This window comes from Melopsittacus undulatus, chromosome 3, assembly GCF_012275295.1.
Source record: "Melopsittacus undulatus isolate bMelUnd1 chromosome 3, bMelUnd1.mat.Z, whole genome shotgun sequence".
Lineage (NCBI taxonomy): Eukaryota > Metazoa > Chordata > Aves > Psittaciformes > Psittaculidae > Melopsittacus > Melopsittacus undulatus.
In genome coordinates, this window is record NC_047529.1 from 115,115,762 (window position 1) to 115,131,818 (window position 16,057).

The following is a 16,057-nucleotide window of genomic DNA, read 5'->3' on the forward strand; positions in this document are numbered from 1 at the left end:
AATGCTTCTGGGGGCCATGTTTTCAATTTCTGAAACTGCAGTGCCTTTAAATTTAGAGCTAAGATCATCATTTGATGATTGTTGAGTTTTGGCATTCGTTCATGCTGGTTGGTATCTTCACAACAGACACCTTTTAAAACACCATCATTTCAAGAAGAATGAAAGCTCAAATGAAACACATTTCTCATGGAAAAGAAAACTAACAAACGAAAACCATACAGGAACTGCAGAGGTTCTGGTTCTTCAAAAGATAAGGCACTGACAAAAATTTCTTAGGTAAAAGGCTGCATAAGCATTTCTTGCCATTTACAAATGTGTTGTAGTCCAGAAATGGTCCATTCCTAGGCTCAGTAAGGTAGACCCTGAAATTTTAAGGACTGATCCCTCAAAGCTACATTGTTACCATAAACAAATGTGATTCATTCTTGAGGCCGTATGGCACATTAAGAGACGTGATAAACAGTCTGGGCAGATAAAGGCAGAAGATGTTGTTTGTTCCAGCATCGTTCGATAACAGAAGTGCCATTCTTTTTGTCTTTGAAGAGATGTGATGGTAACTCTGGACCGTCGTTTCTGTGAAACTCATGCACACATATAAAATGCAGTTAGCCTTGATCATTGACAGGGTGGGAGAAAGAAAAGGGTATATGGCTAGTCTCAGCCAAGAGATTCTCAAGGGCTGGGATCCAAAGTCATGGCTACTTAATGTTTTCAATTACAGCTATTTCTTCTGCTGCACAGTGCGGCGTCAAACCATTCATGTAAATGTTGTCTGTCTTTGTTAGAGCTGGCAAGATGTCCTTCTCACTGGTGAGGTGGTTGACTGACAGGGTTCTCTTGCAGGGAGTCAGGTCTTGGTTGTGGTTGACGGCGAGCTCTGCAGAGAGCTTCCTCTTGATAGAGGTGGCCCGCTGGAACTTGTCGTAGATCTCCACGCTCAGGCGTCTTCGAGTTTCTTTGAACTCTGCAGTGACGTTGGCTGTCCACTCTGCAGCGTGGGCTCGGAATTCCCCTACCTGTGGCACAAGAGAGGAAAAGGGAAAGGAATCATGACAAGGACTTCAGACACTGTTTAGTCTCGAGAGCCCAGTGAAAGCGCAATGTGGCTTTAGGCTGGCAAAGAGCTGCTGCTGTATAGATTCCTCATGTCGCAAACTCATTCGCTTATTGATAGCAACTGAAAGAGAAATGTCACAGTGAGAGTTATCAACAACTCAAAACCACAATCAAAGTCTTGTCTGCTAATATTTCTTCCTTTTAATTATAGGCAGTCAGCAATACAGGAAAGCTACAGAGCCCTGACAGCTGCACAGTACCCAGCTGGTCAGGGGATGCTGAAATCCCAGCAGTCTGGGTTGTGTTATGTATTGTTATGAGGGTGCAGGGTTGTTTAAGAGCACTTTTACTGTATCTGGAATGATCCAGACAGACCTGGCAAAGATTCTTCCAAATTTGGACAGAAAAGCTTTTTTAAAGGAAAACATCATCTGCTTGCATTCCCTCTTTTCTGTGCTTGCTCAAACATGGCACCAACACAGCAACAGCTCCAGTCATGTCAGCAACATGTCTGCTTTTACCACTGACTCCACTGCAATGACCTAGTAAACAGCAGCTTGAAGACAATTGCAGAGTAGGACTTGGAGGGAGCTGTTATCAATTACACCCTGGAGGTGGGTGTTTCCCCTGCTATGTGCAGATTTCCAGTCAGATTGACTGCAAGTTACCAGTTTGTGCCATTACTAGAATTTCATATATGTATGTAGATCCTTGCTGCCTACTCAGTTCTCTATATTCTACTGTTGACTGCCTTTATAGAAAGGCTGACCTACTTTCACTTTCCCATCATCTTTACTCTGTGAGATTTCTTCCCATCATTTTAATGTTTTAGTACTAGGAAAGCTTGAGCATCCCATGAGCCCAAACTCTGAGGGTAGAGTTGAAGAGGGGGAGAAAGGCAGCTGCTGGCATGGAATCCCAGGTTATTTGTATTCTAACTCAGCTACAGTATGAGGTAGACTGGGCAGCTCACCCATATAATCATCTGAGGTGAACTGTGGCCTTGTAATTCATATGCTATTTGTATTTTGGTGAGAAACCGGAACAGGCTGCCCAAGGAATTTGTAAACGCTCCATCCCTTGCATTGTTCACGGTCAGGTTGGATGGAGACTTGGGACAACCTGGTCTAATGTGAGGTGTCCCTGCCCATACCAGGGCATTGAAACTGGATCATCTTAAGGTCCTTTTCAACCCAAACCATTCTGTGATTCTATAATCCTTTTTTTTGCTTATATTTCAACCAAACTCCTGTTACAATATTAAGTTACGTAACTAAAGGAGGCACCATTTGAGAAGGTTATCTCGTTATAACTGCAAAGCAAAGAGATCAATTCTCTCTATATCTCTGCTTTGTAGGCAGTAATAGTTGGAAGTTACAGCAAAGGGAAGATAGACTGCTCCAAACCGAAGCATTTCAGATAAATTAACCCACTTAAACCAATTAGTCTAATTGGCACTGCTCAGTCCAGAATGTCAACCATTAGCAGACAAGCTTAGACTTGGTGAGTATAGAAATTAATAAAACCCAACACAAAAAAAGGAAACAGAGAAATATGGGTGCAAACCATCAGAGAAAAGTGGCCATCAGGCTTATTTATGCTTTGCAGTAAGGTGAAAAACAGGAATATAGTGGTGGTAAAAGATAAGCAGCCTAGCAGAGGTGACAGGGTTGCAGGAAAAATTGTCCCTTTCAGAAACAAAACCAAACCTCTTTACCCAGAGGTCCTTTTATTATATTTATCTCAGCTTCAGTGAATTACACAGATGATTAATATAGACCCATTACATGTATTTTCTAAAACAAGGATATTACCCGTAGTACACAGAAGACTTGCCCAGCTGAATGATTATTAGTATTTAAATTGTGCAATTAGGGTCAGACAGACTGCACTTCTGATCTGAAAATAATGAAACCTGCAAATATTGGAACATTTCAGCTGCTCCAATATTTTTATTGGTAGTAAACAAGTAATGACAATAGGATAAGCTGCATCAGTGCACACCCTTGGGCAGCTTTGTCCTTCTCCAAAGCTTTACTAGAGGCAGGCTGCTCAGGGTCATAGACTCATAGAACAGTTAGAGTTGGACAGGACCTTAAGATCATCCATTTCCAACCCCCTGCTATGGGCAGGGACATCTCACACTAAACCATGGCACTCAAAGCTCTGTCCAACCTAGCCTTGAACATTGCCAGGGATGGAGCATTTACAACTTCCTTGGGCACCCTGTGCCAGCTCCTCAGCACCCTCACAGTAAAGAATTTCTTCCCTATATCTAAACCTTAATTTCCCCTGCCTGAAGCATACTTCTGTCCAAGGGAGCAAAGAGCCAGTATATGAGTTCCTATTTCATCCTACACATTCTTACCCCTTACCAGCTGTGTAAGCATTTGCTAGACCAGTTAATTTCCTCTGGCACACATCTCTGGCATTGCATATTTTCACATTCAAGCGATGTTACCAGGCTGGCAAGTTTAAAACTGTGTCTTAGCAACTTACTGGAAGCTACAAGCATCTTGAACTGTCTCCCCATATGCTTTTAAAACTTGTTTTTACTTGTAGCTTCAATTCACACTTCCCTCATGTTTTCTCAGCAAAAGAAAAACAGTTGGCCATGCTCCTGATGAAAGCTAGTCTACGTAACCCTTAGGATAAGCTCAGAATTCCCCCTTCAGCTCACCTCACTGCTGGTGATGGATCCGTCTTGTACAGGGCAAGCTGCTGTATTTTAACTCTTGCACACATAAGTTATTCAAAACAATTTAAAACCTGCTGGTTGTTTGGATATGTGGTGACTAAATTCCAGTTAGATTTCTTCTGGGAAGCAAGTTAATACAGCCAGCTAAAGAACATCATTAGATATGCCTTTGGAGAGGGGCTCATGTTCCAGTTAAAGGTGATGTGGAACATGAACATGGTGGACTCAGTTGTATTTACCTGTAGACCAGAACTACAGTGCTAAGAAAAAAGTGCTCTTTCTAAGCAGACTGTGAATGCATTAGCAGTAAAACAGAGGTAACTGGCACAGCATGAGAAACTAGAATTTGAATGCTGTATGAGCTATGCCTGCCCCAGATTACTGCTTTCCACCCCTAGCTTTTGGTGTGAACTGAAATGCACTCCAAAATGTTATCTCTCCAGAATAAAACTCCTAATTCCATAGCATTCATGGGCTCAAGCACAAAAGGTTACAGGAAAGGAAATGTGCAGTTTTTAACAACCAGTATACATAAGAAACATGTTCTTATAATTTGCTCTCTCCTTTATCCATAAGGGCATTTCTGTATATGTTCAGGTTCTTTCTGTCCTTAGGGACATTTTATCATAATGCATTTCAGCCCTTCTTCATCTGGGAGCTGACAGTCACAAAAAGTCTTATTCAAAGCAATTGAAATGCCAGTTGCCCATGCTACTCAAATAAATGGAATAATCTTAACATACCTTCCTATTGTAACAACTGATTACAGTTCTCCAATTCTCCTTCCTCATTACAACACACAGCTCTGTAGACTCTGCAGCTGCCATATTTTGGGCAATGGGGCATGAATATGAGGTCTTAGTCACAGAAATTGACAACTAAGTACTTTACATAAGGCTGAACAACACAAAGTATTCCAAAAGTAATAGGAAAAACATGTCACAGTGATAGCACTTGGCTCAGCTACACAATAAGCAGTACTAATCTGGTGATGATGCTCATGCCTAACCTTCTGGGAATAGAAATGCCATTAGTAATGGGGAAGAAGTCCCTAGCTCAGTTTCCAGATTGGCTTCCTCCACATCAAAATCAGATTAGACTGAAAGTTGTTAGACATAGTTCACAAGGAGTTATCAACTTTAACCTATTACCATTGTCCTTTGAACATCAAGAGCTAGTAACCTTATTAGGCATTTATGCAGCAATACCCTTATGAAGCTAAGGAAGATAAGTCTCAATGACAAATTCAAGAAATACAGTAATGGTAACACAATAAAATATTCCACACAGCACACTTCACCACAAAATAAGATACTTCCCTAAAAACACTGAGTCAATTCCTTGCCCAGCACAGGCAACCTGGCCTCCAGCTACCACTGCAGATGGGCCTGGATATCTCATACACATCTGACAGCTCCAGGGGATGTCTGAAATACCCTGAGTTATCTCTAGTAGCATCTTTAAATGTCTATGTTAAGGTGTTTCTGTCTCCCTGTAGTAGAAATGTCACATTTACTCTATTAGGATATAATGAAGAATAGCCTCTGAACAATTTTGAAGCATATCTACTTATTTCTATTAAAGTCACTTTTGATTTTTTTGGGGGGATTGTCTGTTTCTAACTATACATCAAAAAAAGCACTGCATGAACCTTCTGAATGACCAAATAGTACCTAGGCTGTGGACACATTATCACAAGTATCATTTAAAGACAGGCATACTGAATTTGACAGAACTAGGAAAAACCATGGACATTGAGCAACCCATCTTAAATTAATAATGACTTAAAACCAGCTCTCAACCAATATCACTGATAAGACAAAAGCTCTCCAGTCATTTTCATCAACACCATGTTTTAACTTTCTAACTCTCTAGCTGAGCTCCATGCTTGGATAGAGGCCAGCAACATAACCCAGAATATAAGCATGTCCAAAAGGATGCTACTATTAACAAACAATAAACACCAGCCAAAAACCCCCACATTTGAAGATACTGAATCACCTGCTCCATTGGTCAGTACATTCCTTATCCTTGTTAGGAGTCTGAGGATCTTTGTGAAGACTCCACACAAATATCAAAGTAATTAAACAAATCAAACTGCCCACCATGCAGGAAGACTACTTGTCTTATTTAGTGTGGTCTGGACAGCACAAGCCATGTAGCCACAACCTTTACAAGAGTAATCTATGCTTTGAATTAAGCCACATCTGTGATCAAACAGAAAAAATCCACAAGCCTAATGAAGGTTGTATATTCATTCTGGTCTATCTAAGGACACTTGTCTAACTTCACCTGAGTTTCACTCTCTTCTTTCAGGAGATTCCTGAGAAAAGCCCCAATATTACAGTATAATCAGTTAATCTCCTTACAGAGTGGGAAGGGACATATCCTGCTAGGAGGGAGCTCAAAGACATGACATGGATGTTACAGTATACTTGGGAGGAGCAAACCAGAAGTACCAAATCAGGGGGGAAAAAATAGCATTATATACACTATGCAAGAAAATGAAAGCATTTCTAATTAATGTCTACCCTTCTTTCATAACTGTACTTTATGTTGTTTCCCTTTGGCATACAGGGCCAGGTTGGACAGAGCCTTGGGTGCCATGGTTTAGTGTGAGGTGTCCCTGCCCATGGCAGGGGGGTTGGAACTAGATGATCTAAGGTCCTTTCCAACCCAAACTATTCTATGATTCTATGATCTTATAATGGCCAAATCAGTGCAAGCCAAAAAAAAAGCCAAGTAAGTGGATGAGCCGGAAATATTCATCTGACCGCATTTTAGGAAGAAAAAAGTGACCTTTCTTACAGATGTTCTCCATGTTCCTCAGTATATAATTTCTAGCATTTATCTCTAATGCATTCTCCGAAATTTCACAGCTTCATTTTTCCATTCCAACGTACTTTTTGTGATACTTAAAAATAATACATCCAATTAACCTCTCCCAGATATGCTACTCAGAGAGAAAACTAGAAAGAACATGAACATGTCACATTATCCAGGCAGCAGAGCAGAGTACATAACGTTATGTCTCAGCTTTCAAGAAACTCATCCAGCATTCAGGGAGGAATTGTTCTCCAAGTCCCACTTAAAAATCGCAGTAAGAAACGCAGGTACAGAGAGGCTTGATGGGTTTAACAAAGCAGCTCTGAGTGAGTGGGTTGATACCCTGTGTGGGTAGGTTTTTCTATCTGCTCCAGGTAAGCATACAGAACCTCATCCCACCTGAGCTACTGCTGGCCACAGATTTGTGTTCACTACATCAGTTATCCACAGGATAGAGAAGACAGGAATGTAGAAGAGAAAAGTTTCACAGAGGTTTTTACTGAAGCCTGGGCACTCCCTGTATATTAAGGAAATTTCATTTAGAACCCAACTAAATAAATTCATATGCCAGGTATTTGGGGCTGTTCTGCTGGGAGAAGTTATGTGGAGACCTCAGAGCAGCTTTCACTATCTGAAGGGGACTACAAGGATGCTGGAGAGGGACTCTTCATCGGGGACTGCAGCAACAGGACAAGGGATGACATTCTTTACTGTAAGGGTGTTGAGGCACTGGCATAGGTTGCCCAGAGAAGTGGTAAATGCCTCATCCCTGGTGGTGTTCAAGGCCAGGCTGGACAGAGTCTTGGGCAACATGATCTAGTGTGAGGTATCTCTACCCATGGCAGGGGGTTGGAACAGGATGATCTTAAGGTTCTTTCCAACCCAAACCATTCTATAATTCTATGATTTTTGTAATGATAGCATTATTAGTAAGTATCCAAACCACACAGTGTTGTAATCCTCAGACTTCTGTCTTTAAAGACAAAGGAAAATAGTAACAACTGTCTGTGATCTGTCTTTAAAGGTAAAGGAAAATAGTAACAACATACAACATACAAACACCACATGCACTAATGAGATATCTCTGCTGAGCTTTCCCAGGTGTTCAACCACTGATTTTTACTCCATCTATCAAGACCTCAGCACTGTAGCATAGAACTCATTTACACCATGTCTCTAAGCTACCAGACTTAATTTCAAAGTGAGTGGCACAAATGAAGCAGTAAGCAACCTCTTATTTCTTGTTCCCCTGACATCCCTCTGTTTCAGGCAAATATTAGAAGGGAAAAGATTCTATTTTGTGAAATTGTAACATTTCAATTACATAGACAGTTGTGTTTTTGTAGCCATGGTGGCCAGAAATGTTTTTGGAACAATGCTCCCCCACTGGAAATTGGATTATTCAGTGCTGTAATAAGTAATGTTTGTGGGTTCATTCTGGTGAGCAATGATCATTTGGTTTCACCCACATAACTTCCATAAGCACACCTGATGCCTGGGATGAAACAAGCCATATTCTCCAATGGCAGTGCAGGGAGTCCATGAATTGTGATTATTTTTTGTGGAGGAACATCTATAGTGGCAGATGTGAGAATATGTTTTGTGGAGATGTGACAGATGGCAGATGCAGACATGGCCCTTTTGCTTCATCATGGTCTGATTCAACAAAATAAACCCAGGAAGCCTATAAAATAAAACCAATAATAATAAAAGCAATCTTACCTTGTCTACAAACCCAGAACCAGATATATGAACAGTCACCACATTCATCTCATTGTGCTTCACAATATGAACACTCCTATGGCAGGTACCTCCTCAGAACTATTACTGAATATGGCCCATCAGACACCTCTTTGCATAAAGCTGCATGTCTGTATCTCAATACAGTACACAAGTTATTAGCCTGATTATCTCAGTCCCTAATATTCTGCCTTGTTAATAGCTTCCAAAGGCAAGAGAAAGATGCTGGCACATTTCCTATCAAAATCAGCTGTTCTATTTAGTTGTTTCTCCTACCTCAGAGAGCCATGCAACCCCTCTTCCAACTAGGTGAGTGTCAATGACATCCACCTGTACTGACCACAAGAAACTCAGTTCACTGAAAGCTGAGCCTAAGTGATTCAAGAGAACAGCCTGTATTCTGTCTGCACTATCCAGCCAATGACTTTGCTGCAGCCAAAAATAGCAAACATTAAGAATTGTACTAGAAGCATAATGAAACCCAAGCCACAGGCAGTTGAAAGACTGTCTCAACCTTCTCCCACAGGAAAGAGACAATGACTATTTCATCAAGTCATTGGACTTTTTGAGCTTATAAAGATATGCTAAAGCAAAAAGCTTGGTACTGAGTAAAGTCCCAGTAAAAACTGCTTATTTCTTAACTTTCTAATGCAGTAACTGGAATGATGTTTGTAGGAAATAGCAAAACACCACTTGTTCAACACTAATTTTACTACTGCAGTCATCCCTTGTAAAGGAAAGTATTCCATAGTTTCTCCAGTCCTTTTTATCCATGACTGCAAAGCAGTTTCCTCACTGTCTACACAACCTGTTAAAGATGTAAGGGTATTCTGCTGAGCTGGCTTTGTCTGGGGACTCAGCCACAAGGCAGCTATTAACCAAATGCACACACACTCAATGCATACTGACACATACTGGGCATCTTTTCCTAACATTAACCAAGCACTGAGCATAGCTTAAAATAAAGTTTTCAAGAAGATCAATATGTTAATCCTGAAGATTCCAAATTCAGTATCACTCTGCCAATAGAGTTAAATTGGATGTCTGTCACAGTAACCTTAAAGGGTTGATTACATCTTGTCTCCAAAAAAATCAAGATTTCCTGATATAAACCATGATAATGTACACTCAGGGAATCCTCATGGATAATCAGCTCCAAGAAATGCCATTGCTATAACTGAGCTCTCTTTAATCAATTTATCTTACTACGAAGCGTAAATCACTTGCTCCAGTTTTATTCTTTGCAAATTCAACAGCTCTCACCATCACTACCTGGTTGCAATCAGCCCTCAGTAGATGCATTTCCATCTCCCCTGAATCATCCAGTTGCACAGTGAGGCAAGGGGGAGCCTGCTGGAAAAGCAGGGCCAGGGATAGGGGCTGGCAGGTGGGGTACTGGCAGTGCCCCTTTGCCCTCAGCCAGCACAGTGTGCATGGTGCTCAGGGAAGTGCGTTTAGGCAGCATGGCTCTATTGCAATCAGCACCAAACCAGCATCACTTTAGGACCTCGTACTCAATATTTAATAACAAAACAGCCATCTCTAAAGGGCTTCAATATGCCTAGCTAAGAGGCATTATCTAAGTATAAGCCATATAAATACAAACCACCCCAAAATGATAACAATGCAGATGTTACCTGTGTGTGCATATTGAATCTGAAGTTGAGCAGCCACCACATGTCTGAGGTACACAAAGCTATGAGGAAAGACATCTCAAAACAAAAAGGTGTCAAAAGCCATCAACAGATCAGTTTCCCTGGGACTCAGAGAACATGTTCTTTCATATTCATTATTGCAGGTAGTATTACAGTGTATTTGTAAGAGATTGATCAGTACAAAAACTCAGTTCTTTTTGTTTTGCTTTTTCACTAGTCAAATTTGACTAGTTAGACCTACGGCTGTGTTTACTTTTTGAATGTGGCTATTCTTTCTCAGACACACTTTTCTGTACTTCTTGGATGCACTGAAAAAGCCTCCTTAATGGTAGGTGAATTTCTCTTCAGATAGTTCTTGTGCCATTTCTGTAGCTCTTTGCACTCTTTCCAAAGTTTAGACCCCAGATCTAGGGTCTGTTTTCTGGTCATGTACTTTAAATAACATCTGTAGTGTTCCTACAGAAATGTAATTATCCCCTGCTTGCATACCCTAGAATTGTGCCACCCCTATCAACTGTTGCCTTGCAAAAGGAATTTACACACAGTTGCTTTCACATCATGACTGCCTCCCACAAATATTTTCATGCTTTCTAGGAACAGGCATCCACCAAGTCAGTCTGACCTACACACTGAACTTGTGGATAGACAATTATTAGAACCACAACAGTTGTTTTGATTTACTGTAAGAAAAGCAAAAGCCCAAGCAATAGTTTCCTTCAACAGAAGCCAATCCATCTCACTTAATGCATAATGCATCAGCAGTTGTCTCACACCTTTGTAATAAGTCTCTGATCACCAGGAGGAAGAGTTGTTCTTACCAACTTCATTTCTAAGTGAAAAGATTCTGTTTCTTAAGACAGCAAAAGCCAGGTTAAGAGCTCACCACCACTGAAAGAACTTATCCTTCCTCCTCTTTGGTCACACTCCCTGCTTGCCAGTTCAACAAAATAAAACCTTATAAAACCCTCTCACTTGAGTCCACTCTTTTTCTTCTTTTCATGCATACAGCCTATATGCATACATTTAGGGTCCCTCCTTGGGGGATTAGAGCTGTACTCGAGTTCTTTTTAGGTTGGGACCTTATGTTGGGTGAATACCTCTAGCCTGAAACTAGTAAAATAAAGAGACAACAAATATTACAGAGGGTGAGATAATATCCATGGCTTTGTCATGACAAGCATAGCTCTATTTTGACAGACATAAGTGACAGCTCTGTCACAGATGCTGAGAAGATTAAACCAAATGATGATTCAGATGAGTCAAATTTGTTTGTAAAACTTAAACAAATTGTTTAGAACTAAAACCAATTTGTTTATAAAATAATATTTTATAAACAACTTTGTTTATGAATATATAAAATATATTTTTATTTATTTATTTATTATTTATATATTTATATTTTTATATATATTTATTTATGTATTGATATCTATTGATATCTACACTGGAGATGAATCCCACCTCCATTGACTTGAATGGAGTCTGGACTAGAGCTTAAGGAGACTATTGTGAGGCCAAGGGACAGAAGCATCTAATTTTCAAAGCAAATTTGATGTTTACAGCCCACATGACTAGGATTCTTGGTTGGACAGGCATACATACTTCTGTCCATGCACAGAGATAGCAGCATATCAATAATGAAATATGCTTTATCTAAAAACATGGGCCTAAGTAAGTATGGTCTAGTGGGAAGTGTCCCTGCCCAAGGCAGGGGGATTGGAATTAGATGATCTTAAGGTCCTTTCCAACCCTAACTGTTCTATGATTCTATGATTTGAGCTCAAAACACTGAAACACAGAAATACAGAAACTGCTGAAGAAAAATAGAAGGAAAAGAAATCCTGCTGAAATTTTACCTTTCAAAAAGACTAAAATCAAAAGACTTTAAAAGTGCTCTGACTAATCAGAGTCTAGAGGATAATGAAGAGGAGAGAGTTTAAGGCAAGCTGGAATTGAACTTCAGAGGCAGATCACCTACTTAAGATTACAGCACACAGCAGGTTCCAGTGACTTTCTGACACTTCAGCTATCCTCCTGTATGAACTGCTTTCAGCAGCAGACAGTCTTCTAAAACTCCCACTTCTGACTCTACTTGTCTTTCACTTCCCCCCCATTTAAGGCATCAAAACTCTCAGAAGACAAAAGCCACCTGAGAAACCTACAGTCATTCCAGTTATCTGGATTTTTAGTATCCAAATACAGCATTACTGTGGATCAGCACATATCTGATCAGATTGTTTTCTTTTTGTTCCACCTGCATATGGCAAACTTCATGTTAATATCCTGAAAACAATAGATGCCTTATTTTGTTAAAACAGTGAAATGCATTATTCCTACAGCCTTATGGAAACTGCTTTTAAGAACAATGCAACAACATGAAATGTAAACAGGACCATAGATATAATGTGATATTGACTATCAGCATGCCCACTTTCTGGAATATGGAAGTTTCTTTCACAGCATACATCCTAAATATGCTATGAGAGACCATTTTTTACTTCAGGCTATAGCACAAGGCAAAAAGAAGATTTTTACAGCTGCCTATTGAAAGAGATACTGATACACAGTTTTAGTTATCATAGGGAAATAAAGAGAGGGGCTTTTCAACACTTGTAACCCCCATCTTCATCCTGCACTCTGGTACAATTCACTAGATTTGGCTGACACCAGCCCTCAAGTCTTGGACCACTGAAGCCAACACAAGCATTGGATATTGAAGGATCTGTTCCCTCCTGTATCTAAAACAAGGTAGGCTATTACTTCATTTTTTCTGGAAAGGTATGATACAAATCCTACACAAAACCTTCTTTACTTGCAGGTGTTGATATCCACAATGAGCAAGGCTCAGGAAGGAAGGCTTTCAGTGTCTTATATTCCCTAAGAAATTTATTACATCATTTTCAGAGTCCTATAGATTTCATCACAACCTCTGTGTCTCTGTAGATTTCAAGATATGATATTGTTTCTGATTTCATTTTTAGATGTAATGAGCTATTTCCCCAAGGGCTGACAGAATGTTTCCTTAAGACAGTTAAAAAAACATTTAGAACTATGATTTTTCCATTGCACTCATTTCTACGCTTTGAACTTAGGTTTCTCTGCTATAACCTTTACCCATAGAAGCTGGAACAGATCATAAATTCACTTGTAACTGAAAAAGCAGACAATGCAAGAAGTTCAGAGTCTCCTCTGGCTTCTTCTAGCATAAAAGAGACCTAATGACTACATTTCCACTGAGCTTGCCCAGCTTCTTCAGTCAGTTTTTCCAAGGCAGATAGTAAGGATGAGCTACAAGAAGCAGTCAGTTTGTATCATAAAATACTACCTGTAAAGTGAACATTTGTACAGCACTTTCGTTCATATACAGCCAATCTTATAACAAAATGCAATGTATTTATAGAACTTATTTTTTTCCCCAAAAAAGCATCATTAGGATAAAATACAGAAATAATTGTTCATATTTTGTAACTAGAACACAACTTGTGCTATGCCATAATTCTGTTCTCAAACTGGTCTCCTTAGTTTTCAGAACTGTAGCATATTTAAACTGCTAAACCATTTTCTTTCTGGTATGGATCCTCAGACATGCCTGAATAACCGGTTAAGAATTGGGTGTGATTTCTAGCCATCAGTAATATGATTATTTGGACAAATGGTACTGATTATGTCTGTCTTTAATCTAAGCTAACACACAAGATGTGTATACAGCAAAATCACGAATACCTGCATCAGCCAAGACAATTTGGATGTATCTGAAGAATGATGTTTTCCTTTCTGCAGACAAAATGAATATGCTTGTTTAGGCTACAAAGGTGAGAAAGAATGGAAAGATGAAATAGGGCACACATTCCTGGTGCCTGAGAAAATGAAGTTTGGCATAGCACTGCGCTGCATAACCTAGCAAATGACATTTTACTTGATAAAATAGGAATGAATTCAATGTGTTATAGGAATCCATGCATTTGTCCAATTAATGTTTTTCTAAATATTTTCTAAACTTAGTCTACATTGAAATAGCTGCACTATAAAATAAAAGCAAGATATAGATTTCAAACATTCTTAATGTATTATTATTATAATAACACGGATAATGAAACATTAAACAAGAGTGAACCTTCAGTGTGCTATGTGCAATTCTATAGTCAAGACCGTAAGATCTCTGGATAAGACATTGTGTGGATAAGAGTATGGGAAAAGTGAGATTAAAGACCAGATTAGCTCTAGGAAGCAGTGTGAAGAACTAAACCTTGTCACTGGTGTCTGAGGAAATGAAACAAAGCCAAGCCTGAACAAGGTATTTTTGCATACGAGAAGGAAATACTGTGTTGCTAAAACCAAAATTCATTTATTTCTCAAACTTTCAGTAAAACCTGAACTGTGCCAGCTGCAATCAAAGAAAACTTCATTTATCCTCTAACATTTTCAGAACTGAGACATTTTCTTAAATGGCAAAATTTAAAGTAAGATATTGTAGCATTGGTGGAATGGTAAATACACATTTACAAGTAAAAATATGTTTGAACTACAAGCAATGCACCTGACTACAAATAACTACCCATGACACCGAAGATACGGAAAAATACACCCAGGCACATTTAAATAACTCATTCCAATACCTTTCATGATATAAAACATTTCTTCTCTTACCACTACACAATAATGAAAGGTATGTAAGTATTTAGTGATTTAGCATTTCTCCTTTACATACCTGCATGCCATATAGAAACAAAAAGGAATTACTTTCAGCCCAAAAATTACAGGCTACATCCTCAGCCCAGAACAATCCTTTTAGAGATTATTTTTTTCCTGTAAGTCAGCTGCAATTGTGCATATACACTTTATAATAAATTTAACTGATTTTATATGCAGCCATGTAAAAATCACTATGTCTGATTAGATGCCTACAAAGTTTGCTGCAGCTTATGCTTTATACATAAATAGCTTTGACCTATCCTCTAAGAGCGACAGCAGCTATAAGCTCACCTGAATTCTAATCAAGGTTTTTTAAAGGTAGTGTTTCTTTCTCTTTCAACAGCTTCTTACCTCTTCCTTTGTCTTCTTTGATATGACTCTCAGCCAGTCTCCAATCATGCTGAGCACAGCTGCAAAGTAGGCAAGGCCAACAAGGATCCAGAACCACACCACTGGCTTATAAAAATCCAGGTACTCAATATCTGATCCCCCTGGAAACAATACAGTTAAAATTAAAGCAGAATTAATACTCCTAGGAGCAAAACCAGCTATATTTCTTAAAGCTTCCCTTATTTTCTTACCTATGCAGTAATTCATAGCAAATTCTGCTGAATTTGAATAAATGATGATCTAAATTCATACACTCTTGAAAATAGAGTTTGGAGTATGCAAATTTTAGATAATGATTGCTAATCATTCCTACTAATTAAAAAATGAGCACAGACAAACCAATTCGAGTTCTGATACATCATTATTTAAGGTAGAGGTCCTTGAGGACAACTTGAGTGAAAGCACTTCCCACCTGCTCCAAGTAACAACACTGTACCAAATTGCTCTGGAATATATAGTGAGTTCCTATCCTGATAAATCAGATTTTGCAAGGACTTTGAAACATCTTAATACTTACCTGAATCCTTTAGCCCTAGTAAAGACTAGAACTTGTACTACCAAGTGTCCCTCCCTATTGGGTAGGCATTCTCTGTTTTGCAGAGAGGGAAATCAAGATGGAGGGACTTGAGCTGAACTGATCCATGCTCAAGAAAAGGTGGATAAATTAAATGTCACCTGAAGGCAGCTCTTTTGAATCCCACTGCCATAAGCACCAGTCGCTTCCTTCCAGTGTTAAAATAAAAGCAATTCTGAGATATCTGTAATGGAGCTTTCAGGTGCAATACAGCTATAGGGAATAGATGCCTTATTTTCCCACTAGAGAGTTATGTTCATCCGGAGCTCTTGACAACACAATAACTTACATTTCACAACTTACAGTTCAATGAAGCAGAAGCCTTAAACTTGAAATTCAACTGTGTTATGACAAATAAAATCAGGCTCCTAGTTTAGGTTGCTGTGAGTAAAGTTTGATGTGCACGTCTGCCCACAGTAGAAGTAA

At 39.3% G+C, this 16,057-nt stretch overlaps 1 protein-coding gene across 1 annotated transcript in view; it reads right to left on the reverse strand.

Annotated features, from left to right (window-relative positions):
• Nucleotides 1-241: 241 nt before the first annotated feature.
• Nucleotides 242-16,057, reverse strand: part of KCNK2 (potassium two pore domain channel subfamily K member 2) — a 99,806-nt gene continuing 83,990 nt past the window's right edge. Inside the window, exons 6-7 of the mRNA XM_005143876.3 lie at nucleotides 15,019-15,158; nucleotides 242-1,016 (exon numbers count right to left, since the gene is read on the reverse strand). Of these exons, the coding sequence (XP_005143933.1) occupies nucleotides 699-1,016; nucleotides 15,019-15,158 (458 nt within the window). The 3' untranslated portion in view covers nucleotides 242-698. The remainder of the gene's footprint in view (nucleotides 1,017-15,018; nucleotides 15,159-16,057) is intronic.